Consider the following 18,087-nt stretch of genomic DNA (forward strand, 5'->3'; position numbering starts at 1 on the left):
AGGACACCCATCCTCACATCCTTATATTTACACATCCCCATTCCTACACATACACATCCCTCTCTCTGTTTGACACGACGGGAGGCTCAAAAGGCTATTAGGGATGACTTGTGGCAAGTTTATTCCGCAAACCTAGGTATCCCTGTGTCAAACAACTATGGAGGGCTTGGCTTAATTCACCACCCAGCCATCGGATTCCCACCCTAAGCTGCTTCCATTATCTTCATTCATTTTGTGAGCTCCCTCTAGAATCCACCCCTGAACCCAACACTTGCCAAATGGCTTCCTCATAAGTGCCACGTGTCCCACAAGAGATTACCATTCTAGCTCCCTTTTACTTCTCTTTAATTAATGCCTAGGCCTAGGAATAAACCTAGACCCAAGCCCTCGAAGCCCCATTAACTGCGAGTGTTGTCTAGCCCTCTTAGTCTCCCACCTCACCATAACCAAGCCTTAGGCTTCCATGATTATGGCTAACGTAACATTCCCTTTCCCTTAAGAATGGTTTACGTCCTCAAAAAAAAAAAAAGGAAACCTCCTCTAGAGATTGCTTACCCTTTTCCATGTTGAACTCTCTTCAGATCTATCTTTCCACTTAACCAGACATTCTTGCCATATTATATGTCATGTTCTTTTTTCTTGTCTATCTAAAATTCTTTTTGGTTCATGTGGTAATGACGCAAGTTCAATGAGTTCAACTAGGACTTTATTTCCAATGAGATTATCATCATCTCCTAACTTCCTTTTTAGCCTAGTAACATGAAAAACTGGATATACTCTACATCCCTCAACTAAGGCTAATTTGTACACAAGTTCTCCAATTCTCTTAAGTATTGTGGATGGTCCACAATACCTAGGAGATAACTTCGGACATTTACCTATCTTTAGGGATTCTGAAGCTTCAGGTACCTTGAGGTAGACTTTCTCATTTACTACAAACTCCAACCTTCTACGATAGGGGTTTCCATAACTTCGTGCTCTATCCTGAGCTCTTCTTATGCTATCTTTAGCTAACTTAAGCATTAAGCATTTAATTCATATTTTCAAGAAAGTCTTTGGCCACTTGATCCTTCTCTTTTTTTAGTCCCACTGCCATTGGGGCTCGTCGTTAAAATCCATACATCATCATGAATGGACTAAAACCTGTAGCGGAATGTTTGGCACTGTTATATGCAAATTTTAATATGGGTAAATACTGTTTCCAATTAGTTTGCCGTTTACTTACATATGATCCTCAATGATCTAATTGACCCTTTCAGTTTGACCATCACTCTGTAGATGATCCGCAGTGCTCAGATGCAACATAGTTTCCAATCTCATAAACATAGCCCTCTAAAAATGGCTATTAAATTTACTATCCGGGTAATACCGGCTGGTAGCCCATACAACCTATAGATATGCTCCACAAATAGCTTTGCTAATTCGGGAGTTTTAACATCTTTATTGGTTGGAATAAAGTGAGCCATCTTGGTCAACCGATCCACAATTACCCACACAGAGTTGTGCCCCCTCTGTGCTAGGTAATCCCACAACAAAATCCATGGAGATGCCTCTCTCACCAACCTGTGGTATGTCACCATTTCCATGTGACTCCTCAGTGAAAGCCTCTCGATTAGTTGGATTCCTTTGAAGGTGCATGGTGGAGAGGGAGAGACAAAGGGTAGGCTAGGGAGAGAGATAATAATACTCAAAGAGAGACATATTGAAATGGAAATGAAATAGCAAGAGCAATGAAAAAAATAAAAGTACTCACATCTAACAGACCAAAGAGCTTGTAAGCTTGATACTTGATTGATTTGATACTAGACAAGTACAGCTCTTATATAAAGCACACACACACATATGAATACCAATGCATATGTGATAACTCCTAATGTGACACGTGGCATCCAGAGGACACACTAGATTTAAACTCACACTGAAGTCACTAGAACACACCAAACTAACTCATCTTGACTCCATTTCCTAACACCCCTCCATGGAGGAAAGGTGAGTGACTACAGGAATGGAACCAAGAACATGACAATGACGGTCATCGAACTGTGCAATGACGGTCATCAAACTGTGCAATGACGGTCTCGAATTAGACGTGGCTCCCATGCTAACTCTGAGACAAGTGAGCATGGTATAGACTTAGAGGCTCACCTAGCATGGCTCAGAGGCTCATCATGCATGGACGCATGACCAACTCGGAGGTCTAGAATACCAATGTACCAATATCCTGGAACTCACATGCCATGCCTAATAAATAGACTTATCAAACCCAATACATGGCTCCCACAGTACATCCCCCTCTCTTGGCTCCAGGGACTAATGAGGGACATGGAGCCACACACAAGAAAATAAACAAATGAATACATCATTTTAGGAGGACTACCCAAGGCAGAGGACCTCTATTGACTCAACACACATGATTTATTGCATTCGTTTTTGGGAAACATCCCAGGGCAGAGTACCCAAATAGAACATGCTTAGAAAATAAATGGATCATCATCTCCATTGTCCTCTGGAAAAGTCGGGTTTCAGCAGTAAGAGCATGAACTTGTGTTGGAGGGTCCTCATCTTCATCGTCTCTCGTGGCGACTGCCACCCAACTGGCATGGTCTAGAAGGTGCACTTGAGAGGCTTCAATGGATTGTATTTACATGTGATGGTGTAGGCCTGGGTTTCCATTTGCTCGTGGAGGCAAGAGCCTCTGTAGTATCTAAAGAAGAGATCGGAAATTCTTTGTTCCAAGGAAAAATGCATATCCCTGTGTCGATCTCCTGGTCTCATGATCTCTAGCATAGTCATTGTCACAGTATCCATGCAACCGTGGATGACTTCCTCTGTATTCTATCCCAAACTGTCTTGTACCTCTAATGTATCTCAAGACTCTTTTGGCTGCATTCCAATGAGTGTTTTGGATTTGCCATAAACTATGCTAGTGAGCTTACTACATAACAAATATCTGGCCGTGTGATTGTCAGATATATATAAGAGATCCGATGAGTTGCCTATAGTGTCTGTCATTGATTGTAGGCTTTTCTGAATCTTTAGTAAGTTTCAAACTCTGTTCCATGGGAGTGGCTGCAATCTTGCAATCTACCATATGAAACTTCTTCAAGAGACTGTCAACATACTTGAGCTGACTCATGAATGTGCTATCTGAATCTCTCCAGAACTCAATTCCAAGACAATAGTGCATAAGTCCAAGATCTTTCATGTCAAACTCTGCAGATAAGTCTTGTTTTAATTTTCTGATGAAGCTATCCTTGCTTCCTGTCACAATCAGATCATCTACGTACAAAAGTGCAATAGTGATGTCGTCCCCTTGAACTTTGTAGTAGAGAGTATGATCTGCATTGGACTTCATGTATCCCAGATCAACAAAATACTTGTCAATTCTACTGTACCAACTTCTGGGTGCTTGCTTTAAGCCATAGAGACTTTTCTTGAGATGGCAAACCTTGTTCTCCTTTCCTGGTTCAACATAACCTGCTGGTTGTTGCATGTAGACTTCCTCGTCTAGATAACCATTGAGAAATGCATTCTTGACATTGAGCTGATACACATTCCATTTACTGAGTGTCGCTAGTGATATCAAGAACCGTATGGAATCCATCTTTGCTACTGGAGCATAAGTCTCATCATAATCTTGGCCATATTGTTGTGCAAATCCTTTTGCAACTAATCTGGCTTTGTATCTCTGAATACTGCCATCTGGATTGTACTTCACTTTGTATACCCATTTGTTGGCTATGGCCTTCTTTCCTGGTGGAAGGTCGCATAATTCCCAAGTGTTATTTTTATACAAAGCATCCATTTCTTCATTCATAGCAGTTTGCCATTCTTGCTTATCTACTGCGTCTTCGAAGTACACTGGCTCTTCTGTAGCCATGATGGTAGTCATAAGAGCATAGTTGGTGGTTTCCACCTGAATTGCTTTGCCTTTCTGAGCATATGTCAATCTGGCTGGTGGTCTGCTTTCCCTAGTAGACCGTCTGAGCTGCTGTGGCGCTGCTTGGGGTGTTGCTGGCAATTCTTGCTCTTCTTCATCAACCTGTTCTGTAGATGACTGTGAAGTCGATGCTTCTATCTCCTGTGTAGGTGAGGTTTTCCATTATGATTCCTCATCGAAGATTACATCTCTAGAGATAATGACTTTGCGGTTGATGGGATCATACAATATGCTTTGCTTTCTTCACCGTAGCCAGCCATGATGCATTTGCGTGACTTCGCATCCAATTTCCTGCGATGATCATCATGTATGTGGGCATATGCTATGCAACCAAATATGCGGAGATGCCCAATGCGTGGCTTGTGTCCAGTGAATGCTTCATAAGGAGTCATACCTTGTATCGGTTCGGTAGGAAGCCGATTAAGCAAGTAGTTAGCTGTAGCTATTGCTTCTGCCCAATACTGATTCGGAAGATGCTTTTCACTAAGCATTGCTCTAGCACTGTCTGCTAAAGTCCCATTCTTCCTTTCAGCTCTTGCATTTTGCTGAGGAGTATCTGCACATGTGAATTGTCTTCGAATGCCGTGATTTTTGCAAAAGTTCATGAATGCTGAAGACATGTATTCACCTCCTCTGTCTGATCTCATGACCTTGATCTTTCTGCCTGTTTGGTTTTCTACCATGGCTTTGAATTCTTGAAATCTCGCAAACACTTCAGATTTCTCTTTCAAAAAGTAGACCCAACAATATCTGCTGTAGTCGTCGATGAAGGTCAAGTAATAAAGTGAACCATTGATGCTGCGGGTCTGGGCATAACCCCATACATCTGTATGAATCAAATCAAGAATACCTCGTGCACGAGAGGTACTTCTGACAAAGTTGGTTCGCTTTTGTTTGCCAAAGCAGCATGCTTCACAAACCTTTCCAAGAAACTGTAGCTTCAGAATCCCAATTGCCATATTCTGATTCCTGAGATCTAACGAGTACTTGAAGTTGACATGACCATATCTCTTGTGCCATTTTGCAGATAGTGGCATCTGTTGCATTTGAGCTGACATGGCATGCTTATCTGGTACTGTAGCTAGCATCCTGTATAAGCGTCCTTCCTTGACACCTTTTGCTACTAGCTGACCTCTTTTGGATTTGTCTCTGATAGTGCATTCATCACCGTCGAAGATGACTTTGTAGTTGTGTTCCGTCATTTGACCTACTGACAAAAGATTCTTACTGAGCTTCGGAACATAGAGCACATCTTTGACTAATCCTTTTGTACCAGTGAAATTGTTCATAGGGATAACACCTGTCCCTTGAACCGGATTCGGTGTATTGTCTGCTGTGTAGATGGCATTCTTTTGACCTTCTAATGGCTTCATTTCTGTGAACCATTCCTGATGATTTGTCATATGAGATGATGCACCGCTGTCGATGTACCAAGGATCCTGTTCCACTTGGTCGACTTGATAGCTGAAATCCTCTTTGGGATTGAAATCAGTGTCTAGGTGCATTGTATCAGTCTGATGCAATTCCTCACTTGCAAGAAACATATTTCCATGTTCATTTGCAAAATGACTGTGACTAGAATGTCCACCACGATGATTTCCTCTTCCTCGGGAATTCCCTTGATTACTGCTGGATTGACCGCCTTGGTCATACTGCTTCTTGCAGCAATCTCTTTCATAGTGTCCAAACTTGTGACAATAGTTGCACTGCATGTTTGACACATTGGTGGATGCATTCCCTCGTCCTTGGAATCTTCCTCGGTTGGAATGATTTCCTCTTTGCTGATTTTGATGTTGCTGAGGATGATGTTGATGCTGATGCCGATTCTGACTTTGATTTTGTTGATGATGACCACTTTTCTGATATGACCTTCCTCTGTTTCTGCCTTTGCCTCTGCTTCTGTCTGAAGCTGTGAATGCCTGATCATTAGAATGACCTTTACGTGCTTGAATGGCCTGAGTCCTGAGTTCTTCACCAAGTAGAACTGACTGAAGTTCTTCCAGTGTTGGAATTTGCCGTTGGATGGCAATACTCTGGACTAGATTCTCATATCCTTCTCCTAGTCCATTCAGGATTACTTGAACCATTTTTGCGGGATTCATAGTCTCTCCTGCTGCTGCAAGTTGATTGTTGTAGTCTTTGATGCGGAGTACATAAGCATGACCGGTTTCATTGCTATTGCGGAAACTCTGGTTGATCTGGTTTCTCAGGGTGAGAATCTTGGATGTGTTCTTGGACTCGTAGATTGCTGCGAACATATCCCATGCTTCTTTTGATGTCTTGACTGTGTTGAGCTATCCTAGCATGACATCTTGCACATTCTGCTTGATCATGTGATAGGCATACTTGTCTTTCTTATCCCATTCTGCTTGAGCTCGGGCAATGGCAGGATCTGCTACTGGTGCGGAAACTGTTTGTGTAGATGTAGATCCCGTTGCTGGTACTGTGACAACAGATGGAGTAGAGCTACTGGTGGCTGGATCGGCCAATGGTCTAGGTATAGATCCATCGACATACTCCCATTTGTCCTGAAGCACAAGAATGGTCTCCATTCGGTATTTCCATGTACCGTAATTGGAGTTGTCTAACTTAGCAGATGCCTCCAGATTGAGGTTGCTAGTCGACATGGTGCAAACAATGTACTCAAAAAGTGCAAGCCAAGCTGCATACGTGACCACAAGCCTCCTTTAGTGACTTGGAGCAGTCAAAGGCGGAGCCGAGAAGCAGGCTGCGTTGGAGGTCATGGTGGGTCGCCTTGGTCGTGAGAAGGCTCGTTGGCGCTTGGAGTTGCCAGAAGCTTGGCTTTCACGTTCGTGGTGGCAGCTGGGCTGCTGCTGCAATTTGATCACGCTATCAACGCTCTAAACGACGGGCATGGGGAGCACCGAGGAAGCTATCGATGGTCACGGGCATTGGTCGTAGCAAAGCACAAGGAGCCTCGTTGAGACTGGGCATAGCTGGCTGGCAGGAGCATTGTTGCATCACTAATCCATCGTTGCCGATGCTCTTGGTGTGCTTTGTTGTTGTTGCAATTGGCGACACCTTGTTCGCTGTGTGCGACTGCTTAGGAGCTGGAGTCGGAAGTTTGGCGATGTACCGTTCTAGGAGATGGCTTCTAGGTACAGGGTCGAGGTTGGCAAGCTAGAAGCCGTTGATGGGCTGGAGATACACATCAGCCAGAGCTGTATGGACGGAGTTGGTTGCCTCTCTCTCTCAAAGCCTTAGTAAGAAACTGGTCTCTCTTGGAATGAAAGTGAAGTTCTCTCAACGGAAGAGGAAGAAATCTCTCTCTCGAAATGAATAAGCCAATGAATGGAAATTCTTTCAAATGAATCGACGGAAATTCTCTATCACTCAACGGAATTTTTCTCTCACGGAAGAGAAAACTCGATCTCTCAATCTCTCAAACTATCACACTCTCTCATACTCTCAAGAAACTCAATGTCTCAGCGGAAGACAAGGAAGCTCTGATACCATGACAAAATATGAAGAGGGGAGAGGAGAAGAGTGGAGATGAGGAGAGAGGGCACAGCTAGAGAGCACACCACAAATGACTAACTGTACACTAGATTTAGTTGAAAAAATAGAATATATACAAACCCTTTTAGGGTTAGGGTTAGGGGATCTAACCCTTTCCTTTATAGCACTCTATAAGGTTAGTGCTATGCACATATGATCACGTGATGGTGCTATGCACACATGATCACATGATGTTGAGCGTGAACTCTCAACATGTGTGTGTGTATGTATGTATATATATATATATATGTGTGTGTGTGTGTGTGTGTGTGTGTGTGTGTGTGTGTACGCACCGATGCTCGCACTCTACTGAATCAGTGCTCCATATCTTTTGGTCCTGTCCAAACACTTCTGCTCTCATCAGACAGAGGCTTCGACAACGATTTCCTACTGTCACTTTTGGCAGATTTTTCTGGTTGTTTGGATTTCATCCCCAGAGACAGGGTTTTGATTTATTTTTTGTATGGATGAGATATTGGACCCTATGGACTTTATGGCTGGATAGAAATCAGAGAGTCTTTGGTGATCCACTATTTTCATTCTTTCTTTTTTCAAACGATCTCTGCAACAATCATTCTACGATTGTTTTCAGACTCATTTGATAGATCAGGATGTGTATGCAGCTTATACTGAGATCTTTTGTTGAGTAGTAGCTACTTCGTTTTGAAGCAGCTATGAATGTAATTATTTCATCGAAATAAAAGATTTCTTCTCACAAAAAAAAAAAAAAAAGTGTGTGTGTGTGTACGTATGTACGTACGTATGTGTATAAATCAATTCCAACAAGAACACGAGTAGCTACTGTTCTATCATGCAAATTGAATATTTGTAACCTAAATTAAGTGCCACTTATTGAGTGAAAACACGTACTCAATCAATGTAGCTGATGAAAGCATCCTGTAAGTTATTTTTTTAATAAGAGTTGAATCTTGAGTGCACCGTGTTCCATCCTATTATGTTTAATCCAGTCACCTTTGGAGATGTACAGATAAACCATTTGGTCACCATACTTCAAAGCTGAATTTGTTCTTGATTACCAACTAAATTGTCTTTCTGAGTTATGGCTGCTCTCACTCAGTGGCAGCAAGTAGTAGCTTCCACTCGAATAATTGCCTCGCTTAGTGGCAGCAAGTGGTAGCTTCCACTAAAATAATTGCCTCGTTTAGTGGCAGCAAGTGGTAGCTTCCACTCAAATAATCAATGTACCTAATGAAAGAATCTCCAAATTTACATTTTTGGAGCAGCAGCTTGGCAGCAATCCCGAGAGCAGTGTGAGCAGCAAAGCCAAGGCTAATGGCGAGGGCAAAGGCGATGACAATCTCGAGGGCTGGACATACAATCATACAGTAGATCCGTACGGCATGCGAGTCAGGTTGTACAACAGATCATACGGTAGCTGTGCGGGCAGTATGGGAAGATGCAATGGCTGGTACGGGCACATACGACGGATCAACAGGCTGGTATATGGCACACCAATACGTACAGTCCATACGGATGTACGGCTGGCCGTATGGCTGATTTGCAGCTGCTAAAGGAGCGGCCGATGGCGAGGCATAGGTCCGGGCTGAAGGGGCTAAGAAAGAGGGCAACGATGAAGAGGAAGGACAGCTCCACATTGACGCTCAAGGAAGGAGAGAAGAGGGCAGCCTTCCAAGGAGGAGGAGGGAGAGTAGCTTCATTGGCCTCCCTCACCTCAACCTCTTGGAAGGGAAAGGGAAAAGGAAAGAGAGAGCAGGGCTAGGAACATGGCTCTGATACCACATGAAGGAACATGTGGAAGGAGCAGAATGCCAAGCTAGCTAACTAGGAACGGAATGGAAAGATGGAAAGCATAATGAAAGGCAAAATGAAATGAAAAGAAAGTACAAGTGCAAGAGATAACCAAAGTACTCACAATGTATTGATAACTTGATGTTGACAACTATGAAAAGACTCAAGACTAGTACAAGACTATATAGTGTGAGCCTCTAGACTCTAGAAAGTCACAATGCATATGGGATAATCTCCCATATGACACGTGGCACTGTCTAGGACTCACTAGACTATAAAATAAGTCCTAGGGACCTAGGACACACAAATACACTAACTTTAACTTCATATTCCAATAGGTCTGCATCTCGGTCTCCCAGATGGTGGGCCTAGAGGTCTATGATCAGGGTGAGCTTATCTGAGGGCGGGCTGTTTGGATGGGAGGGTCCAAGTTTGGGATCCTGAATGTGTATGCCCCAGTGTGTAGATAGCATCGGCCAACCTTTTGGAGGCGGCTGACAGAGTGCCTACCAGATTTTGACTCCTGGATCGTTGGAGGAGACTTCAACAACCTGGAGTTTGGGGAGGACAAGCAAGGTGGTGCCTCCTTCTCTGACACCGGGAGGTTCAATAGGTTTTGGAGCAGCCAGAGTCGGTACCCTGCAAGGGCTGGGCTTCTTGGGTGGCCGATGCGATTCAGAGGAGCAGTGAGGAGTTGCACTCTCACATCCTTAGAAGGAGGAGGGCTCTTCAGGAGCATGAGCATGTACTGCGACGAGACCTTGCCTCCATAGAGGCTCAGGGAGCAGGACCCGCGGACTGAGTTCTCATACCACTCCACCCAGGACCGTTGGGTATAGCAGGGGGACAGAATGATGAAGCAGTTCTTGAAGACCACTGGGCCTCGATCGGCAGGCACACAGCTACAGAGGTTATGGGATCCGCAGGGCATTATGCACATAGATCCTCAAGAGATTCTAGAGCTGACCACGGTTTTCTACAGCCAGCTCTTTCAGGCAGAGAGGGTGACTCCAGCTTGCCTTATGTCCCATGAGTTAGTTAGGGACTATGTGCTGACGGTATTCTCGCCGGAGTTGTGTAGGAGTCTGGAGGAGCCTTTCACGGATGAGGAGCTCTGGGAAGCCCTCAAGGCTCTCCCGTCCTAGAAGTGTCATGGCAAAGATGACTTGACTTTGGCCTTCTTCCGAAACTTCTGGGAGATCATTTCCACCCCTTTCTGATTAGCCTGCTAGGAGATCTTTGACACAGGCTCCCTTCCTCAGTCCCTGAGTAGGGGGTGGATTTGTTTGATTGTGAAAGGGGGAGATAGGTCATACATTCGGTAGAGGAGACCGATCACCCTGCTTGACACCGCATACAAGATCCTCGCTAAGGCCTTGAGTTCGTGGTTACTGCCTCATCTCACTGATGACATGCAGACCGGCTTTGTTTAGGAGCACAGCATCTTGGACAACATTTTCACTTCCTGGGAGGTAGTGGATTGGGCCAGGGAGGAGTCAAAGCCTCTAGCCATCCTTATCATGGATTTTGAGAAGACTTCATCCCGGTTTCCCAATATGAAGCCAGGGTATTGGGGAACCATGTATAGGGACTTATTTTATAGTCTAGTGAGTCCTATACAGTGCCACGTGTCATATGGGAGATTATCCCATATGCATTGTGACTTTCTAGAGTCTAGAGGCTCACACTATATAGTCTTGTACTAGTCTTTAGTCCTTTCATAGTTGTCAACATCAAGTTATCAATACATTGTGAGTACTTTGGTTATCTCTTGCACTTGTACACCTCACCAAACATGTAAAGGCAAAAAAATCTCATAATTATTTCAGATACACGTTACAATTCCTTTATAATGTTTGCTACACCTGATGAAGCTTTCTATAACTACAAAACATAGACTGTAATTTAAGGCAAGAGAGGCATGTGCTTTGATGCAAGACACATACATTGGAAATTTCATTTTTCTCACTCTCATGCTTTTTGGGACGTTGCTCTCCCAAAATAATGCATCAAACTTGATTGAACCCTCGTTGTTATTGAAAGACAAGTCTAAGGTGCCATTTTAAGAACAACAGAAAGTCTCAAACCCTTAATCTTCAAGTTGAGTTTCACGAAGAGGCATACCTGCTGGGCAAGTGATCCATTGGTAGGAGGCGAACCAAAGAATTTGACTTCTTTACAAAGATTGTAGCGTCCTTCTTTACACACAGTACAAAGTCCACATGGAATCCCTGCCTCAAGTGCTACATTATCTCCAACCTTCAAATGGGTCACTAGGCTCCCAACTTCAATTATAGTACCAGCACTCTCATGACCAAGTACCATTGGCTCTTTCATAGCAACACGAGAATTCCGAAGTTTCTGCAGTAAAGTGCTCTGATCAATAATTATTGTCCAAGATGCTGGGCATGCATTGCATTCCATATGTTCTCACAGCCAAACTCAACACAGGTAATTTGAAATAAATCAAAAGAGAATCAAAGGAGAAAGGAGAACATAAATTATACATGACTATCCCTTGGAGTGCCACTCAATGTGTAACTCTGAAGGGCTATGTCGTCTTACACTCGTTACTTAGGGTCCTAAATTTTCATGTATGGTCAGCTCACTAAAAGTATTAGCAAAAAACTTTGAGCCATAACATGTGGAAATTTTAAAAAAAGTATTTACAGCCAAAGAAAGTACTAATGTCAGTCTTGAGGCACAGTTAAATAGACAAAAAGGTTCCCAAATGTCAAGGACATTAAAGAAGACTTCAAATGGGTGGCTTTACAGCTCTTAGCCCTCCCCTGCATGCTGCCCTCCTCTCTATTCATATGCCCCAGACCCACTCAGCCTGCTCAGTCTGTCCCACCTTCTTCGCTCTCTCTTGGCCCCTCTGTCCCTTCCCACCCTTCCCAGGGCTGCTACTGTCCCACCTTCTTCCCCCCACAGGACCTTCTACCTCCCCCACCCCATGGGCTGTCCTCCCTCCACTGGCCTCCATCTGGCCTGCAGGCCAACCCACAACCTTTTGGGGCTGCTGCACCAGCGCAGCCCACAGCAGGGTTGTCCCCTCTCATTCTACTGAGGGTCACTACACCCTCCTCACCTGCTTGCTGGTCCTTCACCTCCTGCTCCTATGTGGGAGCTGCTTCTACGCCTCCCCCCCCCCCCCTTCCCCCCCGCATTCACCTCTTCGTTGGCTGCCCTGCTCTTGGGCAGAGCAGCCCGTCAGCTCCCATGGACCTTCCCAGGCCTTCCCTCCCACCAACCCCCTGTTGAGGGGTGGGTCAAACAGGTGTGGAATTATTTCCACCAGCCTAGGGCTCCTTCAGTAAGGCAAAGCATCATGTGCCTAAATCTCAGACATAGAACCCACAACACATAGAACAATGCAAATAATCAAGGACAAGAGAAGCACAAGAAATGGATGATGGCCGACATAGAGCAGACGTGATGAAAAGACAACTCTTCTAATCTTTCAAATTGCACTGCTTTTGCTTACAACCAAAGCAAGCTCATAGCTCAAGCCTGCTGAACACCTCTACCCCTCACTGAGGTTCACTCCCTCACGCTCCCTGCTCAATACCTAGAGAATGAATAATGCCCTCTTCTCTCGTCCGTAGACTGCATTCTTGTGTCAATAATCACCTCCCTTGTCCAATGATCTCCTTATTCATTGGTCTTCGGGTTCTCTATTTACTTCCGTTTTTATGAATCTTTCTCTCCACTTATAATATAGCCTCATCCATAGCCATTGGAATGGATAATGTGCCAACTCCTATTGCAATAGTGCCTTTGTTCTCCTTGTAGGAGTGCAAAGCACTCCATGAAACCTAAAACAAGATCCTCATGTAGTGATACCATAATAGTCATATGCTCCCTCTATATCCCTCTCTTCTTGGTTCAATCAAGAGCCACTCTTCAATCTATTTCCATCACCAGCCGCTTGGCTCAACCTTGAGCTGCATAGATGTATGCCAAGCCACTTCACAATAACTGGCTCAACTTGATGCAATTTGTCTTCATCTTGAGTCACATGTCTCCACGCCAAGCCACTCCACAATTTGTCTTCACATTGAGTCACCTTTTATCGCAGGCAAAGGGAAGCCTGGGTATTATTGATCCAATGATGAAGAGCAGCTGTGTTGGCGAAGCTCATTGACAAGGTCTGGCTCCAAGCTCCAAGACTTCAAAGCTCTTGCTACTACGGTAGGGGATTCTAAGGAGCACACCCTGCACAACATCACAATGGAAGCAACATCTTCATAGAGGCCCCTCTCATTGGAAAGCAGTTGCCACTAATAAGGAGCTTGATGAGAGTGTGGCGGCATCTCTCAAGCAGCATCATTTGGGCCAGTCCCCAGGATAGAGATGAGTCCAATTGATAGCCCTTGATCTGGCATCTAAACACCTGCGATCAAGAAGGTCATATACCGGGGTAGCGCGGGCATTGGTTGGGCACGATGAGACAGTGGCCTGGCCCTTGACTCCGGGAGCCTTTCATGGATCTTGATACTCACCCGTACATGACCTAGATGGTGAAGAGAGATGGCCACATTCTGCAATTTGGGAGATGTACAAAATGTTCATCACCTTGGTGTGGGGACACGTGTGTGTGGGTGAAGCACTCTCTTCATGTGGTGGGTCGTGTGCTTGATGATAGTTCCAGCCAATTAGGCACCAAACTGTATTAATCTACTGCTCATAACTATCTCACACTCCATACATCAGGAAGTTACAGAGCTAGGTACAAGACATGGAAAAAGGTACACAGAATCATTTGGACCAATTTTAGGAAGAGAGAGCTGCACGGGAGAACCAACTTACTGTGCTAAGACAGAAGCAAGACAAGCGCAACAAAGAGCTCCTCGAATTGCAGCAAGGCAAGCCAGCTTAGGCAACTGAACTAGTAAGTCTCAAGCATGACAAGGGTACATGGAATACACAAATAACAGATTTATTGAAGGGAAATACAGCATAATAAGATGAGACGGTTCACCTCCAAAGCAAGCTCACCTCCACAGACGAGTCATGTTCCAGTTCCTCCAATACTTTGGCTTCCTTGGAGATTTAATATGACCAACTTAGTGTACTGCATTGGAGGCCACTATAGATACCGAGGCCAATGCCATGACTGCCATGGAAGGCACCACCACGAGATACAAAAAGAAGGCTACCACCTACAAATAGATGCGTGGAGTACAAAGAAAATACAAGGAGCTTCAGCACATTGTCCAAACTCTCCTCTCTATCCCATGGCCTCGAGATGCTCAATGTGCAAGTTTTGTGGTGACACATTGACCCTCGACTTAGAGTGCATTTCTTATGGGAGGGAGGCCAAGGAAAAGGTCCGTGCCATGCCATTCCAAAGGAAATCTTCTTGGCATATGCAGGTACCTCTACCAAATTTGTTGAGATTTGACACCTCCTCCATCCTGTGGTCACAAATCAGATTCAGCAGCAGAAGTTGGGCATTGAGGCAACCGTCACATCATCCCAGTCAAATACCAAGGATGTCGAGGTTTCAGGTATGTCTCTCTCACAGCAAGAGGGAGGCCCATATACGTCAACATCACAAGTGCATTGGAGTGTCTCTACTCAGCCTCTACATGACACCACTCCATCGACATCCGTGTCAGTTGAACTGTCCACTATGCCAATAGCTCCTCCACGGCAACCTGCTAAGAGGACACATGGTCCAATAGTTGTCACTCCGAGAGTTACTCCTATACATGCTACTTGGACACCACGCCTGAAGCAAGAGGCTGAAATTGCAGAGGAGCAATTTTTCTATGCTTGCAATATTCCCTTCCATGTTGCAAGGACTCCTGCCTACAAGAAGTTTTACCATGCACTTGTAGCTATAGGTAGAGAAGGAGCATCATCCCTTACACCTACTAGTTCTGAGACTCTCCCCACCACACATTTGAAGAAGAAGGTGGGATTAATTCATAAAGACATGGAGGCACTCAAGGAAGCCTGGAGTCGGGGTATGGATGCACCATAGTCTCCGACAGATGGAGTGACAGAAAGACACAAGATTAATATTTTGGTCACTTGTTGTGTGGGCAGCATCTTCTTGAGGGTGGTTGATGCTTCACATGCCGGCCTTCACATCACCGGAGAGGGGATATGGGGTCACATTGAGGCAGCCATCAAGGAGGTTGGTGAAGACAATGTGGTGCAAGTCATCACCGACAATGGCTCCAACTACAAGAGAAAGGGAAGTCTCCTTGAGGAGAAGTATCCCAAGATTGTATGGACTTGCTAGGGCCCTAGGCTCCCCTAGCTCTAGAGACTAGATAGTAGAGTGTAGGCTATAGCTAGCTTGTGGGCTATTGCCTGTAGGCCTTCGAGGCTTGGACCATGGTTTCATGGAAGATGGATTATGTATACAATTCTAAGTTTATCATTTGACATTAAGACATCAAACATGTTACATGTATTACATTTTGTTATCTTTTGTATCGATTGATGATTATTGACACTTGAGTGTGTATGCACTGTGTTTATGTAATATATGTATATATTTTATATAAAATACATATATATGAAACGTTTCTTGTGACACTCATTTTGGACATCTAAGGTAGGGCACTCAAAGTGCATCAAAGGTGCCTTTCCCCTCCTATACCACCAGATTGGTACATGACTTTAGTTGGATGTGTCAGCTTGGACCCCCTCTCATAAGAGCTGCACTAGCTTGAGCAGCCACATGAGACCATTACCAGGCCTCCACCCAAGGAAGATCTCTATTTCTTATGGCTGGTAGCCCATGAGGTCTACCCATAGGACCATGGTTGGAATAGATGAGGAGGAAGACCACTGAAAGGTGGGCATGATTCTGCAAGGCATACTACTGGATTGGTGAATGACTTTAGTTGGATGCGTCGGCTTGGACCCCTCTCATAGGAGCTGCACTAGCTCAAGGAGCCACATGAGACCATTACCAGGTTACTCCCGCTAGCTCCCACCCATGGAAGATCTCTATTTCTTATGGCTGGTAGGCCATGAGGTCTACCCATAGGATAATGATTGGAACAGATGAGGAGGAAACCACTGAAAGGTGGGCATGATTCTACAAGGCATGGCCTGGCAGTGAGCTGGGATACTGTGAAACAGGCTGCATAGCAGCCAAATGTCTTTTATGGTTGGTCAAGCATCCCATGGATCACTGATTTGTATCGGTTTTTCAAAAGCTTTCTAATCGACTGTTCTTTTCTCCTGAAAAAAAATGACCGCATAGAATTTCTATAGATATGTGGACAATTGTACATTCCTCAGATTACCGCTGGAATGCTGAGTGTCTGAACATTGCAGAAGCTGATGATTATTGTGCAAAACATCTTAATTGCCAAGAGTTAAGGTCTGCAAGGTTTGAATGCTCAAACCAGTGCATATTTCTGGTTTTATGAGTTGAATACCTTCTTTCCTCGTTGCCAAGATTTCCCTGTATGAGGAAACTGGATTTCATATTGAATTATAACTGCACCAAAAGTTAGCCACTGCCTAGCCAGGTTTTCTTACCATTCCCCATAGCTTGCTTTGACCAACGCAGTTGTGAGCTGCCCAAATATCGATTCCATGTCTGTCTTTTTCCCCTAAAGAACATCCTCCCACCCCACAAAAGAGAAAATGAAAATGGAAAAATAAGGGGAGCTTGAGCAAGGTAAAGGCAGCGAGGATAAGGGAAGGGCACTGAAATGGGGTGCTGGAATAGGGAGGTACTGTACAAACAAAGGAAAAGTCATTACAAGCTAGAGGTCTCCAGGAGGGGCAGGGGTGTAGCATGAGGGTGGTCCCAAGGTAGTGGGAGAGCTATGAGCTGCCAGGGGAAAGGGGACAGCAAGATAGGGCTAGGGAGATAAGAGCAGAAGCACCATAAGTGGGAGGGAAAGGGGGATCTCAACGGGAGAGGGAAGCAGAAAGCAGGTTAAGAGAGAGGCAATGGAGGATGTAGCAGAAGGGTAGGCCACAGCAGGAGAAAAGCGCGAGGAGCAGTCTCAGGTAGCGGCTGGGAGTTGATTGCACCTATAGTGGCTAGCAACTACGGAAGCTTATCTTGTTTTCTCCTGCAACGCTTCAAGCTATATACTGATTTGGAACTGCGCAACCATTAGCAAGTCATAAGTTGTCACTATGATGTCTTGAAAGCCTAAGATATTTATGATTGCGTCCAATGGTCTTTTCTGCTTAGTAACAGCTTGTCATGTGTAATGATGTTGACCTTACCACCCTGTTACAATATATGAGACCAGGTTTTGAGATCCATAACCAGAAGCAAGATCAGATACAGAAAGGATCGAAATGTTCATACCTTCACATAATGCACATCACTGCCACAAATGCCAACAGCTTTTATCTGCACCCTTACATCATTGCTGCCTGCACGAAATTTGTTCAAAAAAGCATTTAAATACATCTTAAAAAATGAAATTAATCCCATTAAACTTTTTCTCTGAGTTACCATCAACAAAGTCAACATCACAAAACAGACACATATTAATGCACAAGGGTACTGTGTGACACTCACAGCAGGATGCTTAAAGCTTCTTGTGAGGAATTCAGAGAGTTGCTATGACAACTAAATCTTATGTGCTAGTGGAATTTATGCATGTCTACATTACACACAATTGTAAGATTCTACCAGCTAATTCGAAGCCCGCTACATTGGAAATAAAATCAAAGAAGGTTATTTCTCCACACAAAAAAATGCCAGAAGAGAGATCAGTTCCACACATAACCTTGAGAAGTGTAGTGCCACAGAATAGGAGTATATTTCTCTGGTTGACTGCCTGTTGCCTGTACAAATCCAGAATGACTACATATTCATGAAGATCTTTGTCTTGAGAATTGCCCCTGCTATGATACAG

The 18,087-nt window shown here is 44.4% G+C and overlaps 1 protein-coding gene across 1 annotated transcript in view; it reads right to left on the minus strand.

Annotated features, from left to right (window-relative positions):
- Positions 1 to 18,087, minus strand: part of LOC147891908 (L-idonate 5-dehydrogenase-like) — a 64,672-nt gene that overhangs the window by 30,463 nt on the left and 16,122 nt on the right. The window contains exons 2-3 of the mRNA XM_087388119.1: positions 17,532 to 17,599; positions 11,354 to 11,590 (exon numbers count right to left, since the gene is read on the minus strand). Of these exons, the coding sequence (XP_087244245.1) occupies positions 11,354 to 11,590; positions 17,532 to 17,599 (305 nt within the window). The remainder of the gene's footprint in view (positions 1 to 11,353; positions 11,591 to 17,531; positions 17,600 to 18,087) is intronic.

Source organism: Dipteris shenzhenensis, chromosome 17 (assembly GCF_047967505.1).
Source record: "Dipteris shenzhenensis isolate YYH24624 ecotype China chromosome 17, Dip_SZ_1.0, whole genome shotgun sequence".
NCBI classification, from domain to species: domain Eukaryota; kingdom Viridiplantae; phylum Streptophyta; class Polypodiopsida; order Gleicheniales; family Dipteridaceae; genus Dipteris; species Dipteris shenzhenensis.